At 37.1% G+C, this 26,711-nt stretch overlaps 1 protein-coding gene across 1 annotated transcript; it reads left to right on the top strand.

Annotated features, from left to right (window-relative positions):
• The first annotated feature begins 1,874 nt into the window (after positions 1 to 1,874).
• LOC128026621 (serine protease 30-like) lies at positions 1,875 to 26,425 on the top strand. Its single transcript, XM_052613863.1, has 8 exons — positions 1,875 to 1,929; positions 2,857 to 2,877; positions 3,663 to 3,831; positions 5,404 to 5,672; positions 5,768 to 5,910; positions 6,413 to 6,586; positions 26,264 to 26,308; positions 26,402 to 26,425. Exons 1-8 carry the CDS (start codon positions 1,875 to 1,877, stop codon positions 26,423 to 26,425), a joined length of 900 nt encoding a protein of 299 aa, XP_052469823.1.
• Positions 26,426 to 26,711: the final 286 nt, after the last annotated feature.

Raw genomic sequence — 26,711 nt, 5'->3', positions numbered from 1 at the left:
AAAACTACTGTAAAATTGCACATATATTTTTTCAGTGCTGTTTAAGTGTTATGTGCGCGTATTGTCCTACAAATATATATTTTTAATTTGTCCTCACATCCCATGACTAGGGACATATTAACATGTTGCAACTCTCACTTTCTTTGCACAATGTTCTTAAATGAATAAAACATCCTACAGTTGTATTATAAACACAGAGACCAGATGCTATTGCTCTGGTTTACCTGGATAGAGAAAAGATCTGCGTGTACGTGCATAATTCTCTCCTGATTACTGTACACATGTAGCAATGCACGGATGAAATGTGAATCACCAGAATGTACAGTAACAGTACACATACTTCTAGAACGATCAATCATTTTTAAGATTCTTGTGTTGTGAGGTTTCTGGGTCTGACAGGTAAAACAGACCACTACAGTAACAGCAGTTATCAGTAAGACACGTTATATTGAGCTGAACTGTGCCTTATAGGCTATACATCTGTAATCTGGTCTTTAGAAAAGGACACAAAATAAAAAAGGGAAAACAGATTTACTCACATTATTTGTGATCTCCACAACAAAACTGTTTCTCTTCTAAACTTGATTTCTTAACATGTATTAATTACTCTAAAATGCTCAGTGTACTATGTTATAGAGTGTGATTATGAACTAATCAATAATATTCAGCTTCACCTGAAACCCATGAATCATCTTAAAGTGGAAGTGACCTTAACGAGAATCCAAGAAAACACTAATTAATCACTCACTGCTCATGACTGAATTACTTTTGTCGTTTTAACAAGAGTTCATTTTGTTTTCACATGACTGAGATTGTACTAGCTAGCTACCTAGCAGGCAAATAACATTATTAGCATAAATGATAAAAACCAGAAGCACCTGGAGTAAAGCAGCAATATGTCCTTTTATAACGAAATCATGAAAACAGCACAATTAAAGAAGTAGAACAAAGATACATATTGAACAATATTTCAGTTTTATTAAGATTGTAGGTATTCAGGGACATAAACTGAAGAATCTGATGTAAAACAGCACTTAGAATCAACTTAATTCCTGAAGTACTGTGAATAAAGTGTTTGTGTAACTTAAACTGATAGAAATCACTGAAGTTCAGCACACTTTTTGTGTACTTCAATAAACTAATAAAAGGTTTTAAAATGTTTCCCTCTCTGTACAGAGAGCAGTATAGAAGCACAAGATCTCCTGTTTTTCCTCCTGATAGAAAGTGATCTGGTTATTCCTGTCATGGGGAGAGAGAACAGTTTTCGTGAATATACAGTTCCTGAAAATGTTCTGGATGTTTTCTAAAACGCAACAAAATCAAGAATTTGTGATTCGTTCATTCTCTTTAGCTTTTACTTAATTTATAAAAGTACAAGGAAAATATTTCCAAAGTTTCACTGACCATGAAATATATGTTGTAAATATAAACACTTTTATAAAGATCTCTATCTTCCACTCTTCATACTGGAGAAAATACTGAACATGATGTTTAGAGACAGATATTATATTAGTCCGTGTTCTATCATCACAAAATCCCAATTAAGTGAACACAGGTGAATTATAAACATTTCAAGCATTAAGCAGATGCTACTATTAATGAAAAATATATTATTGATCGTACCAGATCTATCATTCCCAGACATTTAATAACACAATAAATACATGAGCTCTGTGATCAGAGACAGAATGGACAGACACAGATCACTGGATCTCAGAAACACATATCATTCACAGATGATTTGATATCTTGAATCCTGAGCTGGAGTGATGATTCATGTAGATGGATCCGTGCTGAGGACTGTGACGGGGTGGAGACAGAGCTCAGATAAAAGCTGTGCTGGTCTTCCTCTCTCATGAAGAAGTGAGCAGAGGATGGAGCTCCACAGCGCTCTCACTGTTGCTGCGATCACACTTCTCTACGCTGCAGGTATCCTCACTAACATCACATCACATTTATAATGTGTCTTTCAGTTGATTCATAACTGACAAGTCTTTCATTCCTAAGAACTCTTTCTTAAAAAGACAGTGGACAATTTATCTTCCTCACTTCTGTAAAACGTTAATTTCTTTACAAATGCATAACTTTTGAGGTTTCTGGTCACTACATAAATCCCACACTTTTATTTATGTTGTTTATAGATTTGATGACTTTAACCTGTTAGTGTTCCACTGCACATAATCTGTGTGTTTCAGGGTTAAATACGTTATTATTAAGAGATATTTAGAGAAAAGAGTTTTTCATTTTCCAGTGAGTTCAAAGCTCTATTACTCAATAATAATTAGGCTTATTGTACAGTGATGTTCAGGAAGAAACCTCAGAGTGTTTCTTTTCAAAACAGACCAAATCCACGCATGTAATGTGCTCCAAATATTTGAAGAACAGCACAGTTTCCTTTGGGTCTGCCTTTTTTTAAGTGTTTTAGGCTAATTTTTCTAGAATGCTGATGGGTTAATATTACTTTAAAATGCAGAAAATACTGATGATAATAATACAAATGAATTAATAATATCCAAACTTGTATGATGCAATTAAAAATGCATGAGCAAACTACTCACACATTGTTTGAGAAATCAGGCACACATTTATTTTATATTCTGTAATTCTCACTAAATTCAAATCAAGTTGTTTAGAAATATCTTGATTTTTCATTTGTGTCCTGCTCCATCCGTTCTCCAAATCCCTTAGTCATCAGTAATGTGTAGCAGAAACAGGGTCAGTGTGAACGCTAACTCACAGCAGATTTATGTTAGCATCTTTACTGACATCACGATGCTGATGTGAGAAGAGAGCGAGTGATTGTTGCTCAGCTCTGTCCAGACGCTCACTGAGTCTCTGTGTTTGTCTGTCACACAGGTTCCCTCTGCCAGCTCGAAGGTGAGGATCTGCACAGATCTCCTGTGTGTGTGTGAGTGTGTGTGTGTGTGTGTGTGTGTGTGTGTGTGTGGGTGTGTGTGAGGACGTCTCTCACCCTCTCTCTCTCCTCAGTGTGTGTGTGTGTGTGTGTGTGTGAGTTAGTCTCTCACCCTCTCTCTCTCCTCAGTGTGTGTGTGTGTGTGTGTGTGTGTGTGTGAGAGTTAGTCTCTCACCCTCTCTCTCTCCTCAGTGTGTGTGTGTGTGTGTGTGTGAGTTAGTCTCTCACCCTCTCTCTCTCCTCAGTGTGTGTGTGTGTGTGTGTGTGTGTGTGAGTGTGTGTGTGTGTGAGGAAGTCTCTCACCCTCTCTCTCACATGTGTGTGTGTGTGTGTGTGTGTGTGTGTGTGAGTTAGTCTCTCACCCTCTCTCTCTCCTCAGTGTGTGTGTGTGTGTGTGTGTGTGCGTGTCAGGAAGTCTCTCACCCTCTCTCTCTCCTCAGTGTGTGTGTGTGTGTGTGTGTGAGTTAGTCTCTCACCCTCTCTCTCTCCTCAGTGTGTGTGTGTGTGTGTGTGAGGAAGTCTCTCACCCTCTCTCTCTCCTCAGTGTGTGTGTGTGTGTGTGTGTGAGGACGTCTCTCACCCTCTCTCTCTCCTCAGTGTGTGTGTGTGTGTGTGAGGAAGTCTCTCACCCTCTCTCTCTCCTCAGTGTGTGTGTGTGTGTGTGTGTTAGTCTCTCACCCTCTCTCTCTCCTCAGTGTGTGTGTGTGTGTGTGTGTGAGTTAGTCTCTCACCCTCTCTCTCTCCTCAGTGTGTGGTCGAGCCCCCCCCAGGGACAGGGGTGTTGGAGGGGAGAATGCGTCAGAAGGTGATTGGCCGTGGCAGGTCAGCATTCATTTGACCGGCGTGGGTCATATCTGTGGCGGGACTCTCATCACGAGAGACTGGGTGTTATCTGCAGCGCACTGCTTCCTCCAGAGGTATCCGCTAAAGCCTGAAGCAGCCGTGGACTGTGTTACTGTATTTATGCACATTTTCAAGCATCTGTACCTTTACTCAGTGTTGGAGAGCAAAGTAAATCAGTTACAGTTACTGAGAAAAATGTGTAATTAAATTACAGTTACTTAGGAAAATGTTAAAGGGGTCATATGTATTTTGTCATTCTCATTGGAGTGTTACAAGCTCTCAGTGCATGAAGAAGATCAGTGAAGTTACAAAGACTAAAGTCTCAAATACCAAGAGATATTCTTAATGGAAGTCAAGACTCGTCCACACCCTCCTAAAACAGCTCGTTTAAACACGCCCCCACACGTCTACATCACTGTGTGGAAATATCTGCGTATCGTCGCCCTAATGTTCACGCAAAGAAAGGCAGCGTGGTTTCAGTAGCACAGTGTTGAAGCAGTCGTGTCAGGGAGATGTGTGTGTCTCTAGGAGAAGGAACAAGCACTTTACTTGTTCTTCTGAAAGTAGAAGCATTCAGGAATCTTTAAGATTACTTACAACAGAACAGCAATGCATTTTATGGACGAACGTTTCATGAACCAAGTGCTTCTGGTGCTTCTGAATCAGATACTGGAAGTGTGTTATTAGTTTAAGTGTTTGCTATTGAATGTTCAAATGTGGAGTTTTGTGCATTGTGTGTGTGTGTGTGTGTGTGTGTGTGTGCGTGTGTGTGTGTGTGTGTGTGCGTGTAAGAGAGAGTTTTGTGATGAAGGTGAAGTGATGAAGGATTGTGAAAGTCTGACAGTAATCAGTGTTGAGTATTACTGTAAGGTTAACCCTGCCTGCTTTACATGTTTCAACAGAAATGAGAAATTTAGAAGAGTAATCCAAAGTAATCAGTTAGATTAATAAAGCAATTGAAATAGTTTCACTAACTAGTTTCATTTTAAATAGAGTAACTTCTCATCTGTGACCTATCACATCTACCTTCCCAGCACTGCATCATACTCTTTACTCTACTACACTTCCTAAAAACATGTGCTTGAAAAAAACATGTGAACAAGCTGATCTTAAGCAACACACTGATTCAAGAGATCCAGTCAGAGCGAATTTTAGGATCGATTATTGAAAAGGAAAATCATATTTAAGCCACAAACCTCATTTTTAAATTCTGTTATAGTTTGTGTTTTCACTTGTTTGCACACATGACGTATCAGGAACGTAAACTGATATTTAAATACATTGAATGTTTTAATAGTCTTTGACAATCCCCCTCCCCAGAGAGCAGTGATTATATGAATTATTTAATATAAACATGTTCAATAAAAAATGTGTATGTAATTGTTAAAATTATAAACATTAATCAATCACTAATTTTAATACTTAAGTACATTAAAGAGCCAATACTTTTGTACTTTTCCATGAGTTAAATCGGAGTACTTTTACTGGAGTACTATCAGGGTGTTAGTACTTTTACTCTTTTACTTTGTGTGCTTCGTCCACCACTGAGTTTAAGATAGATTGGGAATTTGTACTAGTCTGTTAATAATCTATAGTGTGTAATAATGTTTAATAATAGTGAGATTTCTCTATTACAGTTTTAACAGTTATAATGAGTCTGACATTGAGATGTACTTCGGTCGTCTGAGCCAATCCGACTCAAACCCTCACGAGACGAACAGGACAGCGAGTCGAGTCATCAGTCATCCTGACTACAACGATTCCACTTATGACAACGACATAGCACTGATCGAGCTGTCCTTCTCCGTGGACTTCTCTGAGCACATCAGGCCAGTGTGTCTGGCGGCAGCTGGTAGTGTGTTTACTGCGGGGACAGAGAGCTGGGTCACTGGATGGGGACCACTACAATCTGAAGGTGAGAGAACAACCCTATACACCAATGCTGTAGACCTCAACAGTTTGCCTAGACATGGTTTAAAGCCATAACATCTGTCCTCTGGTCTGTTTCAGACACCCAGGGCTCTGATATCCTGCAGGAGCTGATGATACCAATCGTGAGCAACAGTGACTGTGATGATGCTTATGGAGGGAGCATCACAAGCAATATGATTTGTGCTGGATTCTTAAATCAGGGAGGGAAAAGTATATGTCTGGTAAGTAACCAGTCATTCAGTTGAACCATTTTTTATTCAAAGCAATTTACACAACACTACTAACCAGTTTTTGGTCACTTGCAAACATTACACTGATATACTCCACTCATACTCCACTTCCTTCCACTGTGGAAAGAAACTAAAATGTCCCAGAAATGGCCGCTGTCATATTGTGCTGATGATGTCCATTGCAGCCTGAGTCTGTGTAGAAGGACATTTTAATGGTACAAATACCTCTTATAGACCAAACGATAAAGGCTAATTTGATTTTTAAAAATTCATAATAAATAATAAAAAAGCAAGATGCTGTGTTGAAATGAGGAAGCACCCATTTGAGAGAAGCATAAAATGCTCAGTGCTCCCACAGCAAACAGTTGAGGAGAGTACACTTGCCCACTCTGGTGGACACACGGGCTTCAGACTATCACTGGGATACACTGTTGCATACTTGTGTCTGTAATGGTTGTTTGGAAATATAAATGCTGAATGTCTCTCAATATAGGAAGACTCTGGAGGTCCAGTGGTCAGCAGGAACGATCCTCTGTGGATTCAGTCTGGCATTTCAAGTTTTACTGGAGAAAAATGTAACGATCCCAAATTTCCCAGTGTATTTGCCAGAGTTTCTCAGTATGAGGACTGGATCAAGTCTTACATGGGCAGCAACCCACCTGGATTTGTTTTAACTCCAACTCCAGCTCCACCTACAACTCCACCTACAACTCCAACTCCACCTACAACTCCACCTACAACTCCACCTACAACTCCAACTCCACCTACAACTCCACCTACAACTCCAACTCCACCTACAACTCCACCTACAACTCCACCTGCAACTCCAACTCCACCTGCAACTCCACCTACAACTCCAACTCCACCTACAACTCCACCTACAACTCCAACTCCACCTACAACTCCACCTACAACTCCACCTGCAACTCCAACTCCACCTGCAACTCCAACTCCACCTACAACTCCAACTCCACCTACAACTCCAACTCCACCTACAACTCCACCTGCAACTCCAACTCCACCTACAACTCCACCTACAACTCCAACTCCACCTACAACTCCACCTACAACTCCAACTCCACCTACAACTCCACCTACAACTCCACCTGCAACTCCAACTCCACCTGCAACTCCAACTCCACCTACAACTCCACCTACAACTCCAACTCCACCTACAACTCCACCTACAACTCCAACTCCACCTACAACTCCACCTGCAACTCCAACTCCACCTACAACTCCACCTACAACTCCACCTACAACTCCAACTCCACCTACAACTCCACCTACAACTCCAACTCCACCTACAACTCCACCTACAACTCCACCTACAACTCCACCTACAACTCCAACTCCACCTACAACTCCACCTACAACTCCACCTACAACTCCACCTACAACTCCACCTACAACTCCAAACATAACTCCAAATATAACTCCAAATGCAACATCCAACTCACACTTCGGAAGTGCACCCAACCTCCTCTTATTCCCTCTTTCTCTCACAGTCTCGTTCATTCCATTCACCTTCTCCCTCTTTCTCTCTTCCTAAAGACTGTTTGAACAGTTATTCAGAGGGTGAAGAGTTCTGCTGTACATGCTCTAATAAAAAGATCAGAAGAGAGGTTATATTATTGTAATTTATTTCTTGAACATTACAAGAGCAAACAGTAATGATATTTAGTCCATCATGCTTCTGTCCTCTGTGATTTAGTACATTTGGATAAATAGTAGAGATGGACTGAAATTGATTCTGTTTAAGTGATATTGATTATCTATATGCTTATACATCTGATATCCAATATGCATAATCCATATAGGCTCTGGAGCTCTGTGATGTAATCAGGGAAAATGATTAGTAATTAAATCTTTAATGATTCCCCATGTTGTAGTCACACGGTCTAAAACAGAATAAACACAAAAGAACTTGAAGTTGAAGAATGTTTTGTCTCTGTCTTTCCTGCTCTCTTCATGCAGTCTTAATATCATTGTAGAAACCCTAAAACATTTTCTCAAGATTCTTTGAATGCAAGGTTCAACGTGGTTTTAAAAAGGCTTGAAACTTCAAAAAGCTTTGGAATCATTATAAATAAATAAATAAATACATATATATATATATATATATATATATATATATATATATATATATATAACTGTTTTGTTACACTCAGGTGCACTCAAAACAATCAGAAAGACGGGTAAAATCTTTAATAATTCCCACAGAAAGTAAATCCACAAGAGGAATGTGAAAACGAACATGTGTCCATGATGGCTGCTATTGCCGACCTGTCTATGCCAGGTTTTCTATATTCATTCTGCTTAAACGGGCCTTAATATTCACCACTTCATTCGATTATCTTAAAATTAGGGTTTATAAGTTTGGACTTTTCATCATTGCTGTTCCCATACTTTATCAGAGTACATTTTTAATGTTATATGTGCCATCTCCATCTCACAACGGACAAACCCAAAGTCTTTCTTCAGTCAATATGATACACCATTCAACATAAAATCTGATAGGATTGTTCATTTCAATACAAAAATGTATAATTTACAAACTCTTCTCTTCCTGAGCAAGTTTCTGACAATCTAACAAAGCGTGTCCAAAATCTTGAAGAAGTCCAGTCTTAGTCACCTTCATTTAAAGACAGTTCATAGACTGTAACAAAGCAACTGAACAGCATTAAATAGGGAAATAGTGTGTCAATAATGCAGTTCATCATTGAATTCAATGATGTCATCTTCCAGCTCATTTCAGTTTAAATAGTATCTGTGCAATCGAGGAAACCAAATGCTGGTAATTAATTGTCCCCAACTAGGTGTTTAATAACCCCTTTTATTTCTAATTTACTCATTTGAGCATTAAACTCTATGTCTGGATGTTTTAATGTTTTTAATCTGATCCACTACTTCATTACATTCTATTCCTACATGTGCAGCTGTCCATACAAAATAAATATGTTTTTGTCTGTATTCTGAACAAACTGTAAAATGTCTGACAAAATGTCTCGTCTAGTTGAAGATTTGTCACTCTTTAAACATGATAATGCTGAAAATGAGTCTGAACATGACTACTTTAGGTATATTAACGTGTTCAACCCACTGAAGAAACAAAAATATGGCAATAATTTCTGTAGTATAAACTGACGGATGATTAGATGCTCTTGCTATTCTATACCAGAACCTTGAGCCTGAACATATGTGTCCTGTTTCAGGATCGTTAGATACATCTGTGTATATGAGATACTTTCAAACTAGGTTAGCCTATACGATCTTTATTTTTCATCTAAACAAAACTCCTTGTTGTTTAATTTGATTTTAATAAGCCACTCACACTTACTTTAGTAGCCTAAATCCTTTAATAAGTCTTTTATTTTGTCAATATTACATAAATGTACAATAAATAAATAAACAACACTGAAGAAAAAATAAAACATACATTTATTTTGTTTTATGATGTACAGAGTATGAACGAAAATTGAGTGTAATCTCAGTCAGTATTTGTACATCTACCAGTCACGTATGCTTTCAGTGTTAATGTTCAAAACATTGAATAAAAAAAGAAAAGAAAAAAACACACCCACTAACAGCCCCCCCCCCCAGCACCTCCCTAATAACGGAGGCCGCAAAGATAGATTTAAACGAATAATAAAATAATGTGAAATTATTTAGTTTTTCTGGCGTCTGGTGTCTGTGTGATTACTGGTACAACCATATCAGCAAAGATTGTAAAACATATGTGGTTTTATTAACAAAGTTCGGGAGAAGCACGGTCAGATAATCATCCAATTTGGCACAGGTGCATGTGGTTTAGCTAATCATCTTAAATAGCACACAAGCGTATATATATCCAGTCTTCCTACCTCCTGTCCCACCACAGTTTTTCGGCATCCCTCCTCCACCCCAACTCCTCACTTCTAATCTATTTATCCCAAATTAGGGATAGGGGGAGTTATTTGGGTTCGGGCTATGCTCCGGGCCCGGACCCCTCTCCCAGGACAGGACGCCAAAATATGCCTACTATTCGCCTTCAGATTAGATGTTAGGGTGAACTCGTGAACTAAAGGTTTTCGGGGTTTGCTACTCGATTGTACACTCATTAGTTTTGAGGGGTTCTGGTGTTGTAAATGGTGTGCTGCGGGTCAGCTAAAGCTCAACATTTTGTGTTCAGTGATCAAAGCGTGACAATTTACACTTTATGACATAGACCTGTATATGGTCCATGGTATATAGGAAAATGTTGTTTAATTTGAGTTAATTTGTTTATTTTATTTACATTTATAAGTTACATTTATAATTTTTATTTAAATTGTATTTACTAGATCTTTCATCCTCTACATAAACGTACTGAGAATGCAAACAAGTACACAAACTAGTTGTGGGCCGTTATCAGTGTTAATGTGCTGCGTTAACGTGAGACTCTTATCGGGCGATAAAAAAATATCGCCGTTAATCTATTCTCAAAGTTGGGTTGGGAGCTGGGTCTATACTAAGCAAGCTATGATGACTTTCACCTTGATATTTAATATAAACGACTCACTGAGGCCAGCCTAAAAACATGCTCAGGAAAGCTCAGAAAGATGCTCTCTCTTCTGCGAAGTTCTCCTCGAAGTCCCTCCTGCTCCTGAACGAACAAATACAAATCACAGTTTGAACGAACAAAAAGATGTGAAAGAGCCCAATTCAACACCACGGTGTTCTGGTGCTCAGGGCTCGCGCAGAGAAAGGCGTCTCAAAACACTTCAACATCGAATTTGCTTATTTTTGCTCTTGTGCCGACAAATACATACAAAATATGTCCAAATATCCACCTTGGAAATTATGCTCGAAAAAACGGTTGTTTATTTCTCAAGTGAAAGTAAACAGTTGGGATGTGGAAAGTAAAAAATAGGATGTGTATTATATTGGATGCGTTCATCATCTCTTAAAGTGGCCGCGCCTAATTTAGCTACTGACTGCTGTAATGTTAATCCAAGAACATGAAAATGAAAATCACTCACTGCTCTTGACTGAATTTCTTTGTAGTTTTAACAGTCAAACCAAAAATTATTCAGAAACCAGATATCATTTTTGATATATATAGCAAAACTGTAATAATGTGAGAAATGTTGAAGGTGTCTGAATAAATGTAGGTTTGATTGTATATTTCATTTTTACATTGAAGACTATCCAGTGCTATTATTTGGTTTCTGTACCTTGACACCTACAAACTTAAAAAAAAACTTAAACATTGGTGTGAAACAGGCGTAATGTTGTTTGCACCTTGTGCAATGTGGAATGAGTTTACAGCTTTTTCAAGCACTTTGTGATGCATTTTGGAAACAGGAGATGAGCCCCTTTTCTAATGCACCATCTAGCTTGATAAACCCCTTCTCAAAGACTTACTGTTTGTCAATTTTATTTGGGTAACACATATTCTGAATGCTTTCGGCAGAACTCGAATGAGCCATTTCAATCTAGATTAATTTCAAGATCACAGTGAGATTAATCTAGATTAAAAAATTAATCTATGCCCACCACTAACACAAACACAAGCATACAATCACACACACACACACACACAAACATAAACATTCACACACACACACACACACACACAAACATAAAGAAAACATGAACATGCAAGCAAACAAACACAAATATACCCCAAACTCAAGTACACAGATATACAAACAAATAAACAAGGTCACAAACACAAAAGACCTATATTAGATTGAAAATGAGTTGTCATAAGGTTTCTTTGAAACCAAAAGTGCTTCTTATACAATTGCTACAAATGTCTTACAGAACTTTTACAACCGATTAGACTTACTTCCTCACTTTACAATGTAGGATTCATGTCCACACTCAAGTGTTTTTAGTAAGAGTCCTGAGACAAATGAAAATAGATGCGTGAAAACTTTTGTCTTTAAGATGTTTTTAATGACAGACTAAAAGCTTAAGATTGTTTCTCTTGAATATGTGTACAGTAACCGAAGCAGAAGAAACACATAACCTCATCAATGCATTGTGGTTCTAGCATGTTAAACAATAAAGAAATAAAAACTTACTTTCATAACTTATTTTCAAAACACAATAAACATTCTGATGACTTTTTAAATGCGAACAATCGGTTTGGTTTGAAATAAAAAAAATAAATGATTAATTAGATGAATGAAAACCTAGTGTTGTGTTTCTCAGTTAGAATGCTTAACACTCTCCTGCACCACAGCTTTCACACACACTCCTCACAAACTGCCAACAAGGTCCTGAAGTTTCAACGTTTAGCTGCAGCTGAGACCCTGATGGAATTATTTTACACCGTTTTGGGAAGGTTACTATGGACTTGCAATGGGTTATAGATCACAAATTACCCTATTTAAAATCTAAAAGGTAGTGTAACTATTTCAATTTCTTTAATGTAACTGATAACATTTGCTTACATGTTTTAAGAATATGTAATGTTTTCAACCATTAATCTTTTGAAACATGTAAACCGGCCAGGGTTAACATTAGAGCACTCAACAACTAATGACTGTCAGACTTTCCAAATCCTTCATCACTTAAATAAGGATTGTGATCATTTCATTTTAAACCACAATCACCACAAAATCAGATTTGCTGGAGATTGTTCTGACATTAAATACATATTTAAAAACACATCAAGATAGTTTAATAGCTATGATACTGTTTTGAAATCAAGTTTTTGCACACGTATGCAGAGAAAAGCCTCGGCATCTAACAACGGATTCGTAAAACAGTTCAACTTAACAAATAAATATACATCAACCAAACATTAAATAAGCATATGTCTTTAACTCCTGAAACACCTGGCTCATATTTTATAGTAGTCAATCTAGTTTATGAGATACCTGGGTATACAGTACGTGCACTTCCATGGTACATACACGGTAAATATCCTGTACCTACAGGCAAATGTGCGGTAATACAAGGTACTTTCCTGAACTGTATGTACATAGTAACTAATAAGAAACACGGCTGTACTTAAGTCGTACACGCACAGTAATTAGTTTGTACGTACATACAACCCAGATAGCATGTAACCATTGAACCAATGTTGAGTCAGTGTTGATGTGTCAATGCTGATTACATTGAAATAACGTTAGGAAGTGATGTTGCTTTAACGTCACACTTGCACCCTCAGTTAATATTGAAATAATGTTCATATTTCAACCACAAATCAATGGTGTTAATATTGCTTCAACATTACGAAGTGATGTTTTTTCAACGGCACTTTTGCTCCGACATTCGAAACATTATTAATATTGAAGACAACATGCTCATAACATTGAATCAATATTCAACCAACTATATTAATAACAAATTAAAAACACTGTTTCAATCACATTCTTCTTCATTTTCCATTCTTTGATCTTTTAATTCATTCAACTCAAAGCACTCAATTCCATGAAAAAAGAAAAACAAAACATCATACAGACTCAACAGTAAACCAATAAACAAATAAACAACTGAACAAAAAAGCTAATTAATTTGTATCTGGAGGCACCGACGGAACAGTTTGACTTGTTTGAAGTGCAGATCCGCCCACACGGTACGGTGCACATCGGAGCCATTTCTGGACTGCCTGACTATATTCATACTGGGAAACCTTTCCCACACCCATCTGCAAAGTCACAGCATCTAACAAGAGAAAAACAACAGGATATGAAATGTATGCAATTTAATACATTAATGGAGGAACTGGAACAGGGAAATATTGGATGAAGTAAGGTCAATTTCTGAGAACACAAAAGGCAGAACAACAATTAAAATCATTGATAGTAATAACTCACCAAATATACACATATTCAAGAACGTATCCTTGAATGCCCTCTTTTGCCTTGACTGCTTTTTAACCATCTTCCCAGCCCAATTTAGTGATGATGCCAGCTCATTGGTCAGTGCACAAGAAAGCATGCGACGGACCCTAACTTCCAATGAGGTTCCTACAATTATGCTGAAGTGTTTTACCTGCCATACAAAATGTGAACACAAAGCAGAGAGAACATGTAAAATGTAAAAAATAAAAATAAATAATGGGTTAACAACAAAATGGTCAACATAGAAGCACAAACCGTACTTGCCCTTGCTTCACTGGATGCTAATATCTCCTCTGCACGCTCAAGCTCATCACTCTTGTGCAGAGGGACTGAGACAGACAACGGTTGCAGCGGTTGCTTTGAGGAGAATTCCTTTGTAAAGCAACGTCTTGTGGAGAATAAAAAACATTACAGGTCAAAACATATTTAACATGTATACTGTATAAGGAAAGTAGGAAAACTTCTCTGCACTTGCCTTTCATTAACTCTATTGCAGAATCCCTTGCATCTGCAACAAGAAAAAACTATTGCTAGTGAACAGACTCGCAGATTAGCAACCCAATTATATTTTAGGATAAAGTAACAGTATTGTGGTGTAAACTGCCTGAAATTAGGAAGCTGGACATTAAAATCAAAGCAAATATTGGTCTGATTGCAAAACTGCCAAAGCACTTCTGGAATGGATGCCCTCATGATCCTTGGAAGATGGTTCCTGGCAGGGGTACATGGGTACTGCTGCACATCTGGTCAGAGGACTCGGACGGGTGGTTAGGCAGAATTTGATTACAGGGCTGGACAAAGGTCTGGACTCTGGAAGCTGATTGAACAGGAGACTGCAGTGAAACAGATTTTACATGTTAGCAAAATTACATTTTGGAATGTCCACATAAATGGAACACTTGCATATATTGTGCCACTCAGTCTTAGTTAAATAACATCCCTGTTATACCTGGAAATAGAAGTCTAGGAGCTGGGCAGAGCTTTCTTTTTTTAACTTCCTCTTCTGTATCAGATGTGTTGTAAATGGGATTGTGTCTAATAGAGAAATAAAACTTCAGATAAATTTCATGTTATGATTATTATTTCCCCTTGTTGTTCATTAATTGTGTTACCTGGATTTTCTTTTTTTTAAACTTCTCAGTTTCTACTTCAGACTGAATGTCACTTTACCCCGAATTGCAAGGTGTCTAACAGGTTTATAGGACCACCATTCCTCAGTAGGCAGCTCATATTTTTTCACTGCAGCCCATATCTTGGCTGTGTCTTTGGGTGGATATGGTGGCTTAAGAAGCTTATTTCCAATCAGCCAGCTGTGTGGCACAATTACTGTGACACCATTTTGAAATTGAACGATGCAACACTGCTTCATATTTTAAAACAAAATAACTCCCCTACAATACAAGATTAGAAATGTAAACTTTTCCTTGGAGATGGAAAAGCAGGAACTAATTATGTTAAGTACAAGCTTTTCTTACAACAGCACAATCATGTTTTAATCTACAAACAATTAATTATGTCATATGGATGAGTGGCATGGCAATGGAAATATTCTTGTAAGGACAGAGGAAATATTTCAGCTGAATATCTTGGAGCCTGGCCATATCTAGATTGTCATGCAACTCCCAAACTTTAGAACAACCTACTGTATACTGGTTGACTCAAATGGGTGGGAGAAAAATGACTCTTGATTGTGAAACTTTTGAAACAGGACAAAAATCCATACTCCATCTACCTTAATGATATTTCTTAAAATAGCAATGTGGCCAACTATTTGTACACAATTATCTCCTTGCACTATTGACCGAGTCTACTTTTCAGTGACAGCTTTTCTGAACTGTTTGCCAAGACTATGGAGCACTGGACCGTCAAAATGTGTCCGACTTAAGTTGCACTCATGAGGCTTTGGTGAATCTGGACTTGGCATCTCAGATAACCTTTTCACAACTTGCTGTAAGGGTAAGTGAGTCTTGCGCAAAAGACGTTTTATTTGTCCTAAATAATTCTCAAAAGGAAATGCTGACACATTATCCAAAGGTCCAAAGAGACGATACTCTTCAGCCAGATGAGTGAGCTGGTGTATATTGTAGACTATTTCATGTTGACCATACAGTTGTCCAAAGTGGCATACAAATGAGACAAGCAATTCATGAGCACAATTAGTCATCGCCTCTGGGGTTCCAGAGGATAAAAGCTAATGCACTGCAACAGAAAACAGCATAAAGTTCTCATACATCAGCATTTGAATGCTATTCTGAAGCATAACAGGGCCTGTGTACAACATAAAAGAGCGCAGCTCAGTAGCTTTCCAGCGGTCAATTTCTGATAACCCTCTTGGTTTCCGACTAAACTCAGCTTTAGCTTTTCTGAAATGTCAGCTACAGTCTGGGTGGACAACCTAGTAGTATGTGCTTTACCTCTGATCCATAAGTTCAAAGTTTCCTAGTGATGCCTAGACAGCACAAGTGCATCTAATCTAATGGAAACATGGTAACCATTTTTACCAAGCCAGCTAAAGGAGAAAGTTTTTGGTTCAAGTGGGGGTCTTCATCAATCATATCATTAAAATCAGAATCTGTCCTCAACTTTGCATCAGTTTCTGGGTATGCCATTTTATTTTGCCAAGAAAGAACAAAGGCTCTGGCAGGGGCATCACACTCAAAAGAGCTTACCTCTACCAATATGTTTTGACCATTGTAAACAATACCACCCATAAGAACATCAGCTAAATCATCAATAAATGGCTTTAAGAACTCAAATATGCACTTGGGCTTTTTCATACCACAGTAAAGGCCAACGAGGAAGGGATGTTTAGTATAGTCACAATTGACAATGGCAAGAATTGGCCAGAACTGAAGTGTACAGCATTTGAAAAGTGGAAGGCCATCTAAATTGAACTGTACTTTAACTATTTTCAGTTGTTCAGGCAGAATTAAGCTTTTCAAACACGACAATATCCCCTTTGCCAAGCCAAAATTATAATACTCCCCACCTTCCATCTTTATGGTAGATACATGGGTTTGGGTCTTAAGAATTGTCCTGGCATCTGTGGGCAATTCTGGATGAAACATTCTCAAAATACTTAAAAGTGCACAAGTGAGACGGAGAAGGTTAAGGCCCAATATCGCAAACTCTTTAAAAGAAACTCACTCGTTGGAGCTTCTGACTCAGTATCAGAGTCAACGTCTGATAAGTTGACTGTGTCATTATTAACATTGTGTATATTGGTGGGATGCCACAGAACCTCATCAGACACCCCACCAGGGAACTCATCTGTGACTGAATCATTACAATCTGAACCAGCTGAGTCTATGACAACTTTAGGGTATTCAACATAACCTTTTACTGCTTCAACATGATTTTCTTCTGACACAGAATTTGGTGCACTGGTTTCATAGAATTGTTGTAGTATTTCTGACTCTGTGAACTTAATCATTGATTTCAATTTACGCCTCTTTGACCACCGTGAAGTCATTATTGCTGCAAGTGGTGCAACTGTTCAATTTGATCAAATCTGGCTCAGACTCTGCCTCTTTTCTTTTGCATTCTCTGAAAAAGTAAAATAAGTTCTCATACATATAACATACATACATACATAGTCACATAAAAATATATTGAAAATATACGTAACATTTACTTTGAACTATTTATGAATCCAGACAGCTAGAACATGATTGTTGTATCACTGATTTAAAATAATCTAAACTCTATTACTGTTTCAATATATTTTACATTTATTGCTTTGAACATTTGCAAATGGAAGAGCTATAATACACAAGACTTCAGTATGTTGACGGTTTGTAAATTTTATGGCACCTAATTTACCAAGAACCTATTTATTGTAACAAGTGAAATGTTCAGAATTTAGTTTGTGGGAACAGCTTAATTATAAAGCTGTTTCATTAAAAGTGCCATCTGTAATGTTTGGCAAAATAAATCAAGTCATACTCCACATTCCATACCAGATGGGGGCAGTATGCCTCAATAAAGTGAATTGGTCTACTCTAGAGTAACAAACGAGAAACGGCATAGTCTCTATGCTCCGCCCCTACTTTCACAACAACACTACAGCCATAGCTGAAGCCTAACTGTGCGTTCACACCGCCGGCGTCTAGAGCGTCGAAAATCGTTCTTGCCTCTCTGCTCACGACGCTGCAGAAAGATTTGTGAGCGCTCAGACGCTCTAACGTAGATCGAATGCTTATTTTGTATTTAAAGCGGCCGCAAAGCATACAAGCTTGTTGATCTCGTGCAGACTAACCACAAGGAGTTATAACCTCATTAAATATTGTTGTGGATGAAATATTAGGATCCTTTACTTAAAATGAACAATCTCAGACACCTTGGTCCACGTATCACTTTTAATTTATTTTTTTATGTCCCTGTAGGCAAACAGGGACACATCATAGATTAATACAAACGCTAAACAGCAATAATCAACCTGTCCTTTATTCTGCTTGAGAACTAATGTGCCAACTCTCAAGCATTCACCGTGAGACGCACGCAATTGACTCTTTTCACACGCTTTCACTCCACACATCAATTTTTTCACGCACAGAAAAACCACGAAGCAAAGAGGACACGGAGACCAACAGACTAGACAGAGCAGGTTAGTTATGATATAATAAAATGGGTAACGTTAAGTTATAGCTAGCTAATTATCAAACGCAGCTACGGTTAGCCATCACTAACATTAGCACGTTTATCAAACAGCCTTCGATACATTTCTGTGTTATAACTTCCCGAAAACAAATACACAAACATATAAAACAAACTTCTAGCGAAATACTAAAAGCATCTAACTTACTGTTAGAAATGTTGCAAGTTCGGAGTCGAGCCTCATTTCTTTCAGGTCCATCAGTTGTCTCCAGCGATTGAAAACAGTGCCAATGTTTACTCTGGGTCGGCTCCTTTTCTTATCGGATTTGATTTGTGATTCCGAGTGCGGTTGTTTCCCTGTATCAGGTGGCGCTCTCTTCCCTGAACTGAAATGAAGTAGTGGGCTGTACTTTCCACATGATTGACATCAGGTTCAAGTACACGCCCACAAGCCGCGCGAGTTATTCGTGTATTGCAGGTTGGCTGGTGGTTATGTTGCCTGCATACCGCCTCCCATGGCCGAAACTGGTATTACGACACCTGTCGGGCCGGGGCTAGTAATGCTAAATTTAATCTATATTTAATTAAATCAATTACATTTTATTTTACATTTGATTTGTCCATTTCTGCATTTAAATGCCTAAAAACCTAAAACATGCTCTATTATATTATTGTTAGCAATTTCTTTATCGTCCAATTTATCTGGTGTACACACTTTTATTTTCATAATAAACTTGTTTGTTAGATTATACACAGTTACAGTGGTCTATAATAAATATTAACAGGTTTTATTCAAGCTGTTTAGAATGATTGCAGTAGGCAAATTTTTTAAAATGTAAATCCAAAAAAAAAAAAAAAGTATATAAATAAAAAACATTGGAAAAGAATAACTGTTGTACTTTATTATACATTTTGTATAATTTCATAGTTTATGCATTATAGTTATAAAAACAAATAAATTTAGCCACTCACATAGAAATCTTGGGCCTTATCCTTTTCTGACAGTTTTAGGGATTTTTAAAAATCCTAAAAAACCTTATTTGTGCTGCAAATAATAATTTCAAACTAATTTGATACTGACCTCTGACATCCTGTGACATGATATTTATTTGAATTTACATAATCTCATGGATGTAACAGTAAATCTGTTCAGCTCACAGATCAAGACTAAGCTGTAATGCAAGCAGAACTTTCACAAATGCTTTTAGGTCAATAAAATCATTACAAAACACTTATAAATCATTTAAGGGATTTGATAACACTGTAAAATAATGTCTAATTTGTTAACATTAGCAAATGCATTGATAACACTTTATAATAACTGGACTCATTAGTAAATAGTCAGTTCATGCTTTATAAAGCCTTGTCCCAATATTAATAGTCAGTAGTAAGCAGTTTATAAATACAGCTATAAATAGCTTGTTCTTGGTTTATAAGCACATTTATTAAAAAGGAGAGTAAAGGGTCAGTTATCTTCCTATGAAAAAAAATCAAATAAAAATAAACAAACAACAACACAGATTGATACAGAACTCAGAAATGTTATTGTGGATTTATGATAAAATCAGCCTGTAAATGAATTAATTCTCCTCCAAGAAGACACAAGTAGTTCACACCAAACTGTTTTAACATGAAGCCAATATACTGAAGATGTTAAATTTCGAATGGGTTTAGGATACCTTAAATGGTGTGGCCATACCAATTTATTAAAGTAGCATAAAAAAATACAATAGTTATTTTACTATATCTTTAAAATTTTTAATTCCAACTCTTCATAATTTTTTAGATACGTAGAAGTCATCATTTGAAGGAAGCACAGTAAGTTTCATAGCTTTATCATTTTCAAGAGCCAGCATAAAATTAAAACTATCATAACTTATAAATCAAGCTTGCAATTCTTAGTACCAATAATGGCCACCAGATGGAGCTATAGGATTACTTTTAAATAATTATTGTAGAAACAAGTATGATTTAAATCATTTATAGAAATCTTTCAAAGAAAAAAAAAATGAATTTTATGTATTTTACTGATAAAAAGACCCTCACTTAATTAGAATAACAAGTTGAAGTATTGGGAACTGTATATTAAGAATAATTCTTTATAGGCTTTATGGACAGATAAGTTTTGAGTGACTCTTGAAGGATCAGCACCACATCCTCTTTTACCAGTTTAAAGAATGTATCTTACAGAACAGGTGCGAATTAATTTTGAATGGCTTGAATGGTTTTGTCTGGTGATTTTTTTAAATAACGGTAAAAAAGTAACCAGTAAATGTCTTTTATTTTTTAAAAGTGCAGCTTCTAAACACTTCAAAAAAATGTACACATAGAAGACAAGTCATTCTGAGGAAATATGCATAGTTTCATGACTATACAACACTATATGGATGATAGAAAATTAAAAAACTATCATACATCTGATGTCACTCTGTCCCTCTGTCACTGTGGGTAATGTGTGTGTGTGTGTGTGTGTGCGTGTGTGTGCGTGTGTGTGTGTGTGTGTGTGAATTAGGTGTGAAACTATCAGGGAGTATTTAGTCTCCAGTGCCAACATTTTACAGAACTGGCACTTTCCTGGAGTCTCAGAATTACAATGTGTCAGGTTCTGAGAGATCTAAGATTCCAAAAAATGATTTAATTAGAATACCATGAAGTATTGTGAAATACTATATATTAAGACTTTATATATAGGCTTTATGAACAGATTAGAGTGACTCGTGAAGGACCAGCACCTCCTCCTCTTGTCCGATGGTTTGAGGAATATATCTTCCAGAATCTGGGATTAAGATTTAGGAGCTCATTTTTATTCCACCTCCTTTCCTGAAAGTCTGTCTTGCAGAATTGACTAAAAATTAATCTTCACATTAATTCCTAATTATTTTGCAATTATTTTTGTCAGTTCTTCTTAACCTGTTTTTTTCTTCTTCTTTTCTGACCTCATGACCCTGTCAGCATTTTTGTACAATGGTCAAGTCTTAACTTATCCATTTCTGCATTGCATTTGTGTTTGATATTTCTCATGGGTATTTCATAATTTTCGACTTTGAGTTAAAACAGTTTGAGTTAAAACTCTTTTTTAGCGCATTTCATCTGTAAAAGAAAACATGCCTAATAATTCTGCACACATAAATATAAGGAGTTTTTCTCTTCCAGCTTTCCTGGACTATTGTATAGCACTCATAAATGATTAAATAAAAAATAATGGTAGTTATTAAGATTGATATGGTTTGGAATTGGTAAAATGTGCTTGGAAAAAAATCACAATAAAACAATGTTTTAATGTTTAAGTTTGGAATATTAACTGACATGAATGAATGCTATATAAATATTGTTCATGTTAACATAATGTTTATAAATGAAATCTTATTGTAAAGTGTTACTAAATATATATATATATATATATATATATATATATATATATATATATATATATATATATATATATTGTTCTGTGAATGTGATTTTAAAGTCTAGATGATTCGGATTAACCCTTTAACTGCCATATCCTTTAAAACCTCACAGCCAGAGGGATATTGTGAATGCATGTGCCCGCTGGGCACAGTTTACCTGATGCCACCGGGGGGGCGATGGCATTGGTGGCTTGAGCCCGCCATCGCTGCTTGCAGCTATATTTGGTAATTCTTTTTTAATGACTCATGGCTTCCCTGTATTCTAATTTTTTCCCTCAGTCATTGCCGTTAAATACAGAAATCATTTGGTATCACATAAACATAAAATAACTGAGCCATGTTGGCAAGGCACTTAGATTGGGGATGAACTTCTGCTTGCAGACAATACTTACATAAAAAACAAAAAAATGATCAACATCATCATTAATGTAGTATTAATATTGTAGCGCGAGAGCACATCAAGTTTACAAGCAACGGATCTCTGCTTACAAACGGAATCTCAATCCATTCTCTCGCACAAAACTGGACTCACAGAAATTGCGCGTGTGCGCTCACATTTTGACCTGCATGTGCACTCATGAATCTCTGTGTAGTCTTTCACTAGAATTGTTTTCTCTCTTGGATTTAATGCTGCAAGAACTGCAACATTATAGCGTGGGGACACACACAGACAGAAACATTAATCGGCACATTTGCGAGTGAATGTAAATGAATATTTACATATAGTACACATAACAGTAGTACATTTATCTAACAATATTAGTACTAAAGAAGAAGAAAGGGCCTCGATCTGATACTGTGCATCACTGTTAATTAGTAGTTACTTAATAGTTATTCCTCGTGAAGCTGAATTAGTAGTTACTTAATTGTAGTTCTTAAGGAGGCATGACTGAATTGAATAGTTACTGATTAACTAATTGATACTTAACACAATTAAAAAATGCTATTACATATTGATTAGTTAACACGCATTCCTTAGTACTTAATATTAGTGACTTGAGTGTTAATGAAGAATTATTCATTAGTACTGCAGTAACCAAAAAAAGTTTTGGAGCCTGGATCAAAGTGTTTAGGCCGCAAAGCAGTTTTTACATCATCATTCGAGCTTCAGTTAATGGAGCACATTCAATCAATGGAGAGGGCATTGTTTGGGCTTTCACCGATTGATGTAAGGAGGCTGGCCTATGACCTGGCAGAGAGGTTAGACTTGAACCATAGTTTCAATTCAGAGCGCAAGATGGCAGGGAAAGACTGGTTCTATAAGGAACCCTGTCTGTCAGGACTCCACAGGCGACGAGCATTTCTAGGATGGTGGGGTTCAACAGACCGAAGGTGGATCTGTTCTTCCGTATTTATGAGGATGAGCTCCATAGGCTTGGCGAAAACGTTGACCCCACCCGTCTGTGGAATATGGATGAGGTAGGTGTCCAGAATGTGCAGAAGCCAAACAAAATTGTTGCTTCAAAGGGGAAGAGGCAGGTGGCAGAGTCACAAGTGCAGAAAGAGGCTTTACTGTTACTGCGGCCTGTTCCATGAACGCCGCTGGGCAGTTTGTACCACCACTGCTCACTTTTGCAAGAAAAGGAATGAATGAGCGCCTGCTGTGTGGTGCCCCAGCAGGATCGACTGGTGGAGTGACTGACTCAGGGTGGATGGACAGTACACTGTTTCTCCAGTGGCATTTTTGTGACACCATTGGATGCACTCCTCAGAAGCCTCATATTCTGATATTGGATGGCCACCACTCGCATAAGACCCTCGAGGCTGTGTTGCTTGCGAGAGAGTAGCCACATCATCAGGATCATCCGTGGTTCCCAGCACTAGTGCCCACTCCCAAGCCAGCTGAAGATGGTAAGAAGATGGTAAGAAAAACTATGTATTTTAAAGAGCTTACTATAATTTCCTTCCAGTCACTTGAAAACACAATCCAGCTGGTAATTAAATTTTTATGACAACCTCTATTACTGTTAGGCTACTGTCATTGTCATCATCATCATCGTCATCATCTTATTCATCACTAAATTTTGTGTTTGTATATGTGTGTGTGTGTGTGTTCTTTTGATAGGCCCCAGTGGGTTTCTGTATTCTAATGTATTTTTTATTCCTTTTTAAAGGACCGAGTCAGTCCCCCTCCTCGATTCTAGAAGAGCTGTCTCCTAGGCCAAGAATAAAAAACAAGAGGCCACGAAAGAGGGCATGTGAATCTTCAGCAGTGCTGACCTCCTCGCCATATGAAAAAATGTTGGAGGACAAGATAGCTGCACAAAACAAAGGCACACAAAAAAAAGTTAAATGCAAAAGTGCAGCTGAAGTGAAGAATAAGAAGAAAGATGATACAGAATGCCTCTAACTGTGGGGAGTTATCTTCAGTTAGTGGGGGGGACTGGATAAGGTGTGAGGGGTGCCAAAAGTGGGCACATATAGATTGTTCCAATGAGATTCGAGGGGAATTCATCTGTGAAATGTGCTTGGATGAACAGTGAATGGCTAATGAATTAATGTTTATTTATTTATGTATTGATTTATTTATTACAACATATTTGTTTGCATGGCTTAGTTATATGTATAAATTTAAACATTATAAATGTGGATATGTTGGACATTTCTCAAATAAATATTAATATATATATTTATGCGTTATCAAGCGCAAAGTTGGGGTTTCGATTCCCCGGGAACACATGATAAATAAAAATTGATAGCCTGAATGCACTGTAAGTCACTTTGCATAAAAGCGTCTGCTAAATGCATAAATTTAATTTAATAAAATTTTAATATTACATAATATTTGTGCTTTTGTGATAAGTTGTAAAATGTTTGTTTTTTCACCTGGGCAAGGATGTTCACGCTGTCAATTCATATGAAGTGGCCACTTGGCAACCGACTTTAAATTGTGATCCGTTTCTGTCTTTGCCTGTAAGTGGTTTTAGAAACTTGTAGTTTCATTTTAATGCACTGCCTTAATGTTATCTTTTTTTTTTTATTCAGCCATGATGTTATTACAAACACAAAAATCCCACATCCACTTAAAGGTGCTATAGGTGATTCTCAGAAACATTTTGTTATGCTGGTTGAAAGTCCCCTTGTGTCCTGATAGCATTCACTAAGTGGTCTTAATGTAATTTTATAAATGTGTTTAGTCTGTGGGCAACTCATGTTTATGTTGTGTCTCCAACAGGATGATGCTTTCTCGAAAGACTGCATCATTTTCCTCTGTGCAAGTCAAGTCACTGGACCCTGTGTGTAGGTTGTTGTCTTCAAATAATGTGATTTTTAATTTTGGAAATGTCTTTTGAAAATATTTATAATTTTCATCCAAAGGTGTGTCTGACCTTTTTTTTTCTTCATTTCTATGGTAATCTTAAATAGCTTACCCCCCCCCCCCCCCATCTAGATAAAGGTTGTATACTTGACTAAACCAAGAAGTAACAACTTTTATTGTAGAAACTTGTGTTTTCTCCAGGTTTTGCTGCAGAAAGTCAAGAGGATACACATCCTTGACTCCACAGATCCCAGTGGTTATGGAGATACTGTGTGTCCATGTTCAGCTTTACATACGGTCTAATTCTGTTCCATAAAGTTTAATGGGGAAAAACTGTCCTGTGTTCCAGTTGAAGTTCTAAGCATGTCAATGCAAAATACTTGGTTGTCGTTGTCAAATCTATACTAAATTAAATGGAACTGTTCATCATTCCCTATAACTTTTAGGCCTGGTTGCACAGACGGGGCATTAGAACATTTTAAGTATCTTTTACAATGTGTCTTAGAAAAAACATTACTGGTGTGCATCTCGAGACAAAAGCATGGCACTGACAGATTTTAAGATATGCTTTCAGTTAAAACGGCTCAAACATGCATTTTAGTCTGGGACTAGCTTAAGCCTTGACTGTGAACCCATGGGTTGAAGTTGTAAATATTAGTCCAGTGGTTCAGTTCCACATTTGGTTCTCTGGCTTAGGCATAGGAAGTTTAACTTGCTACTGTCTATACCTACAACAAGGTTAAGTGGTTTGACCCTGAATTCTCTCGCCCTCTCATTTATATGTGTATATATATTTATGTGAATATACATACACACATACATATACATACACACATACATATGCATATATACTTACATACATGTATATGTATGTATGTAAATAAATAATTTAAATATAAAACCCTTTTTTTAAGCTCAATCGCAGTAAATATGATTCCAGGATCTTGGAAGCTTGTTAAAAATAAGATATTAATTAACGTCACATACACATTAATATTGTTAATGTTCTATTTCGATATATTTTCCAGGATGTTCCTGCACAGTCAGCATCTGTGGATTGCGATGTATTCATGCTAATGCTAATAAGTGGTTTTATTTTCCCATCACATTCATCTTGGGCATAACCCCACATCCATAACAGTTGTCATCAAAAGACATCAGGCTGATCCCAGTGAAAAAAAGATTGATATGTTTTTTTTTTTGTCAAATTAAGTGTTTGATTTATATTCTAAATTGTTAATGTGTTATCTGTTTGGCAGTATGCATTGTGTATGGCGCTTAACTGGGAGCTTGACTTCACTCAGGTAAGCACGATCCTTTTCTTTTCTGTATTGATGAAATGTATTACTTTTTGACATATTAAACATCAATTTACTAATTTGTATTTTTCTTTTCAGCATGATATGTCCCATGGTGGGTGAATCTGATGTGAATAAAATACATTTTACTACATAAGTAATGTTTGGTAATAAAATACATGTTTGTTTGTTTGTTCGTTTTCTTCTTAGAAAGAAGTAGTGCACATGAGCCATGTTGGAAGCATTCAAGGAGGAGACAAAACAGCAGGAGAAAGAAGTGCAGAACACCGGAGTCTTGATGGTAGAAGATTCCAGAAATTCTTCTTCAGGTGGTCCTGGAGGAGGGTGATGCTGCACTGTTAAATCTGTCTTTGGTTTCTTCCAAATTCAGAAGTCTGATGGATACAGA

Source organism: Carassius gibelio, chromosome A13, assembly GCF_023724105.1.
Source record: "Carassius gibelio isolate Cgi1373 ecotype wild population from Czech Republic chromosome A13, carGib1.2-hapl.c, whole genome shotgun sequence".
Taxonomy (NCBI): domain Eukaryota; kingdom Metazoa; phylum Chordata; class Actinopteri; order Cypriniformes; family Cyprinidae; genus Carassius; species Carassius gibelio.
The sequence above is the reverse complement of the archived record's forward strand: the minus strand, read 5'-3'. Positions and strand labels throughout refer to the sequence as shown.

Excerpts from the sequence above, each read along its gene's own strand:
- LOC128026621 (XM_052613863.1), top strand. The coding sequence starts at position 1,875 with ATGGAGCTCCACAGCGCTCTCACTGTTGCTGCGATCACACTTCTCTAC. Across the intron at positions 6,587-26,263 it reads GCAGCAACCCACCTGGATTT|TATGCATTGTGTATGGCGCT; the intron begins GTTTTAACTCCA and ends TCTGTTTGGCAG. Across the intron at positions 26,309-26,401 it reads GGGAGCTTGACTTCACTCAG|CATGATATGTCCCATGGTGG; the intron begins GTAAGCACGATC and ends TTTTCTTTTCAG.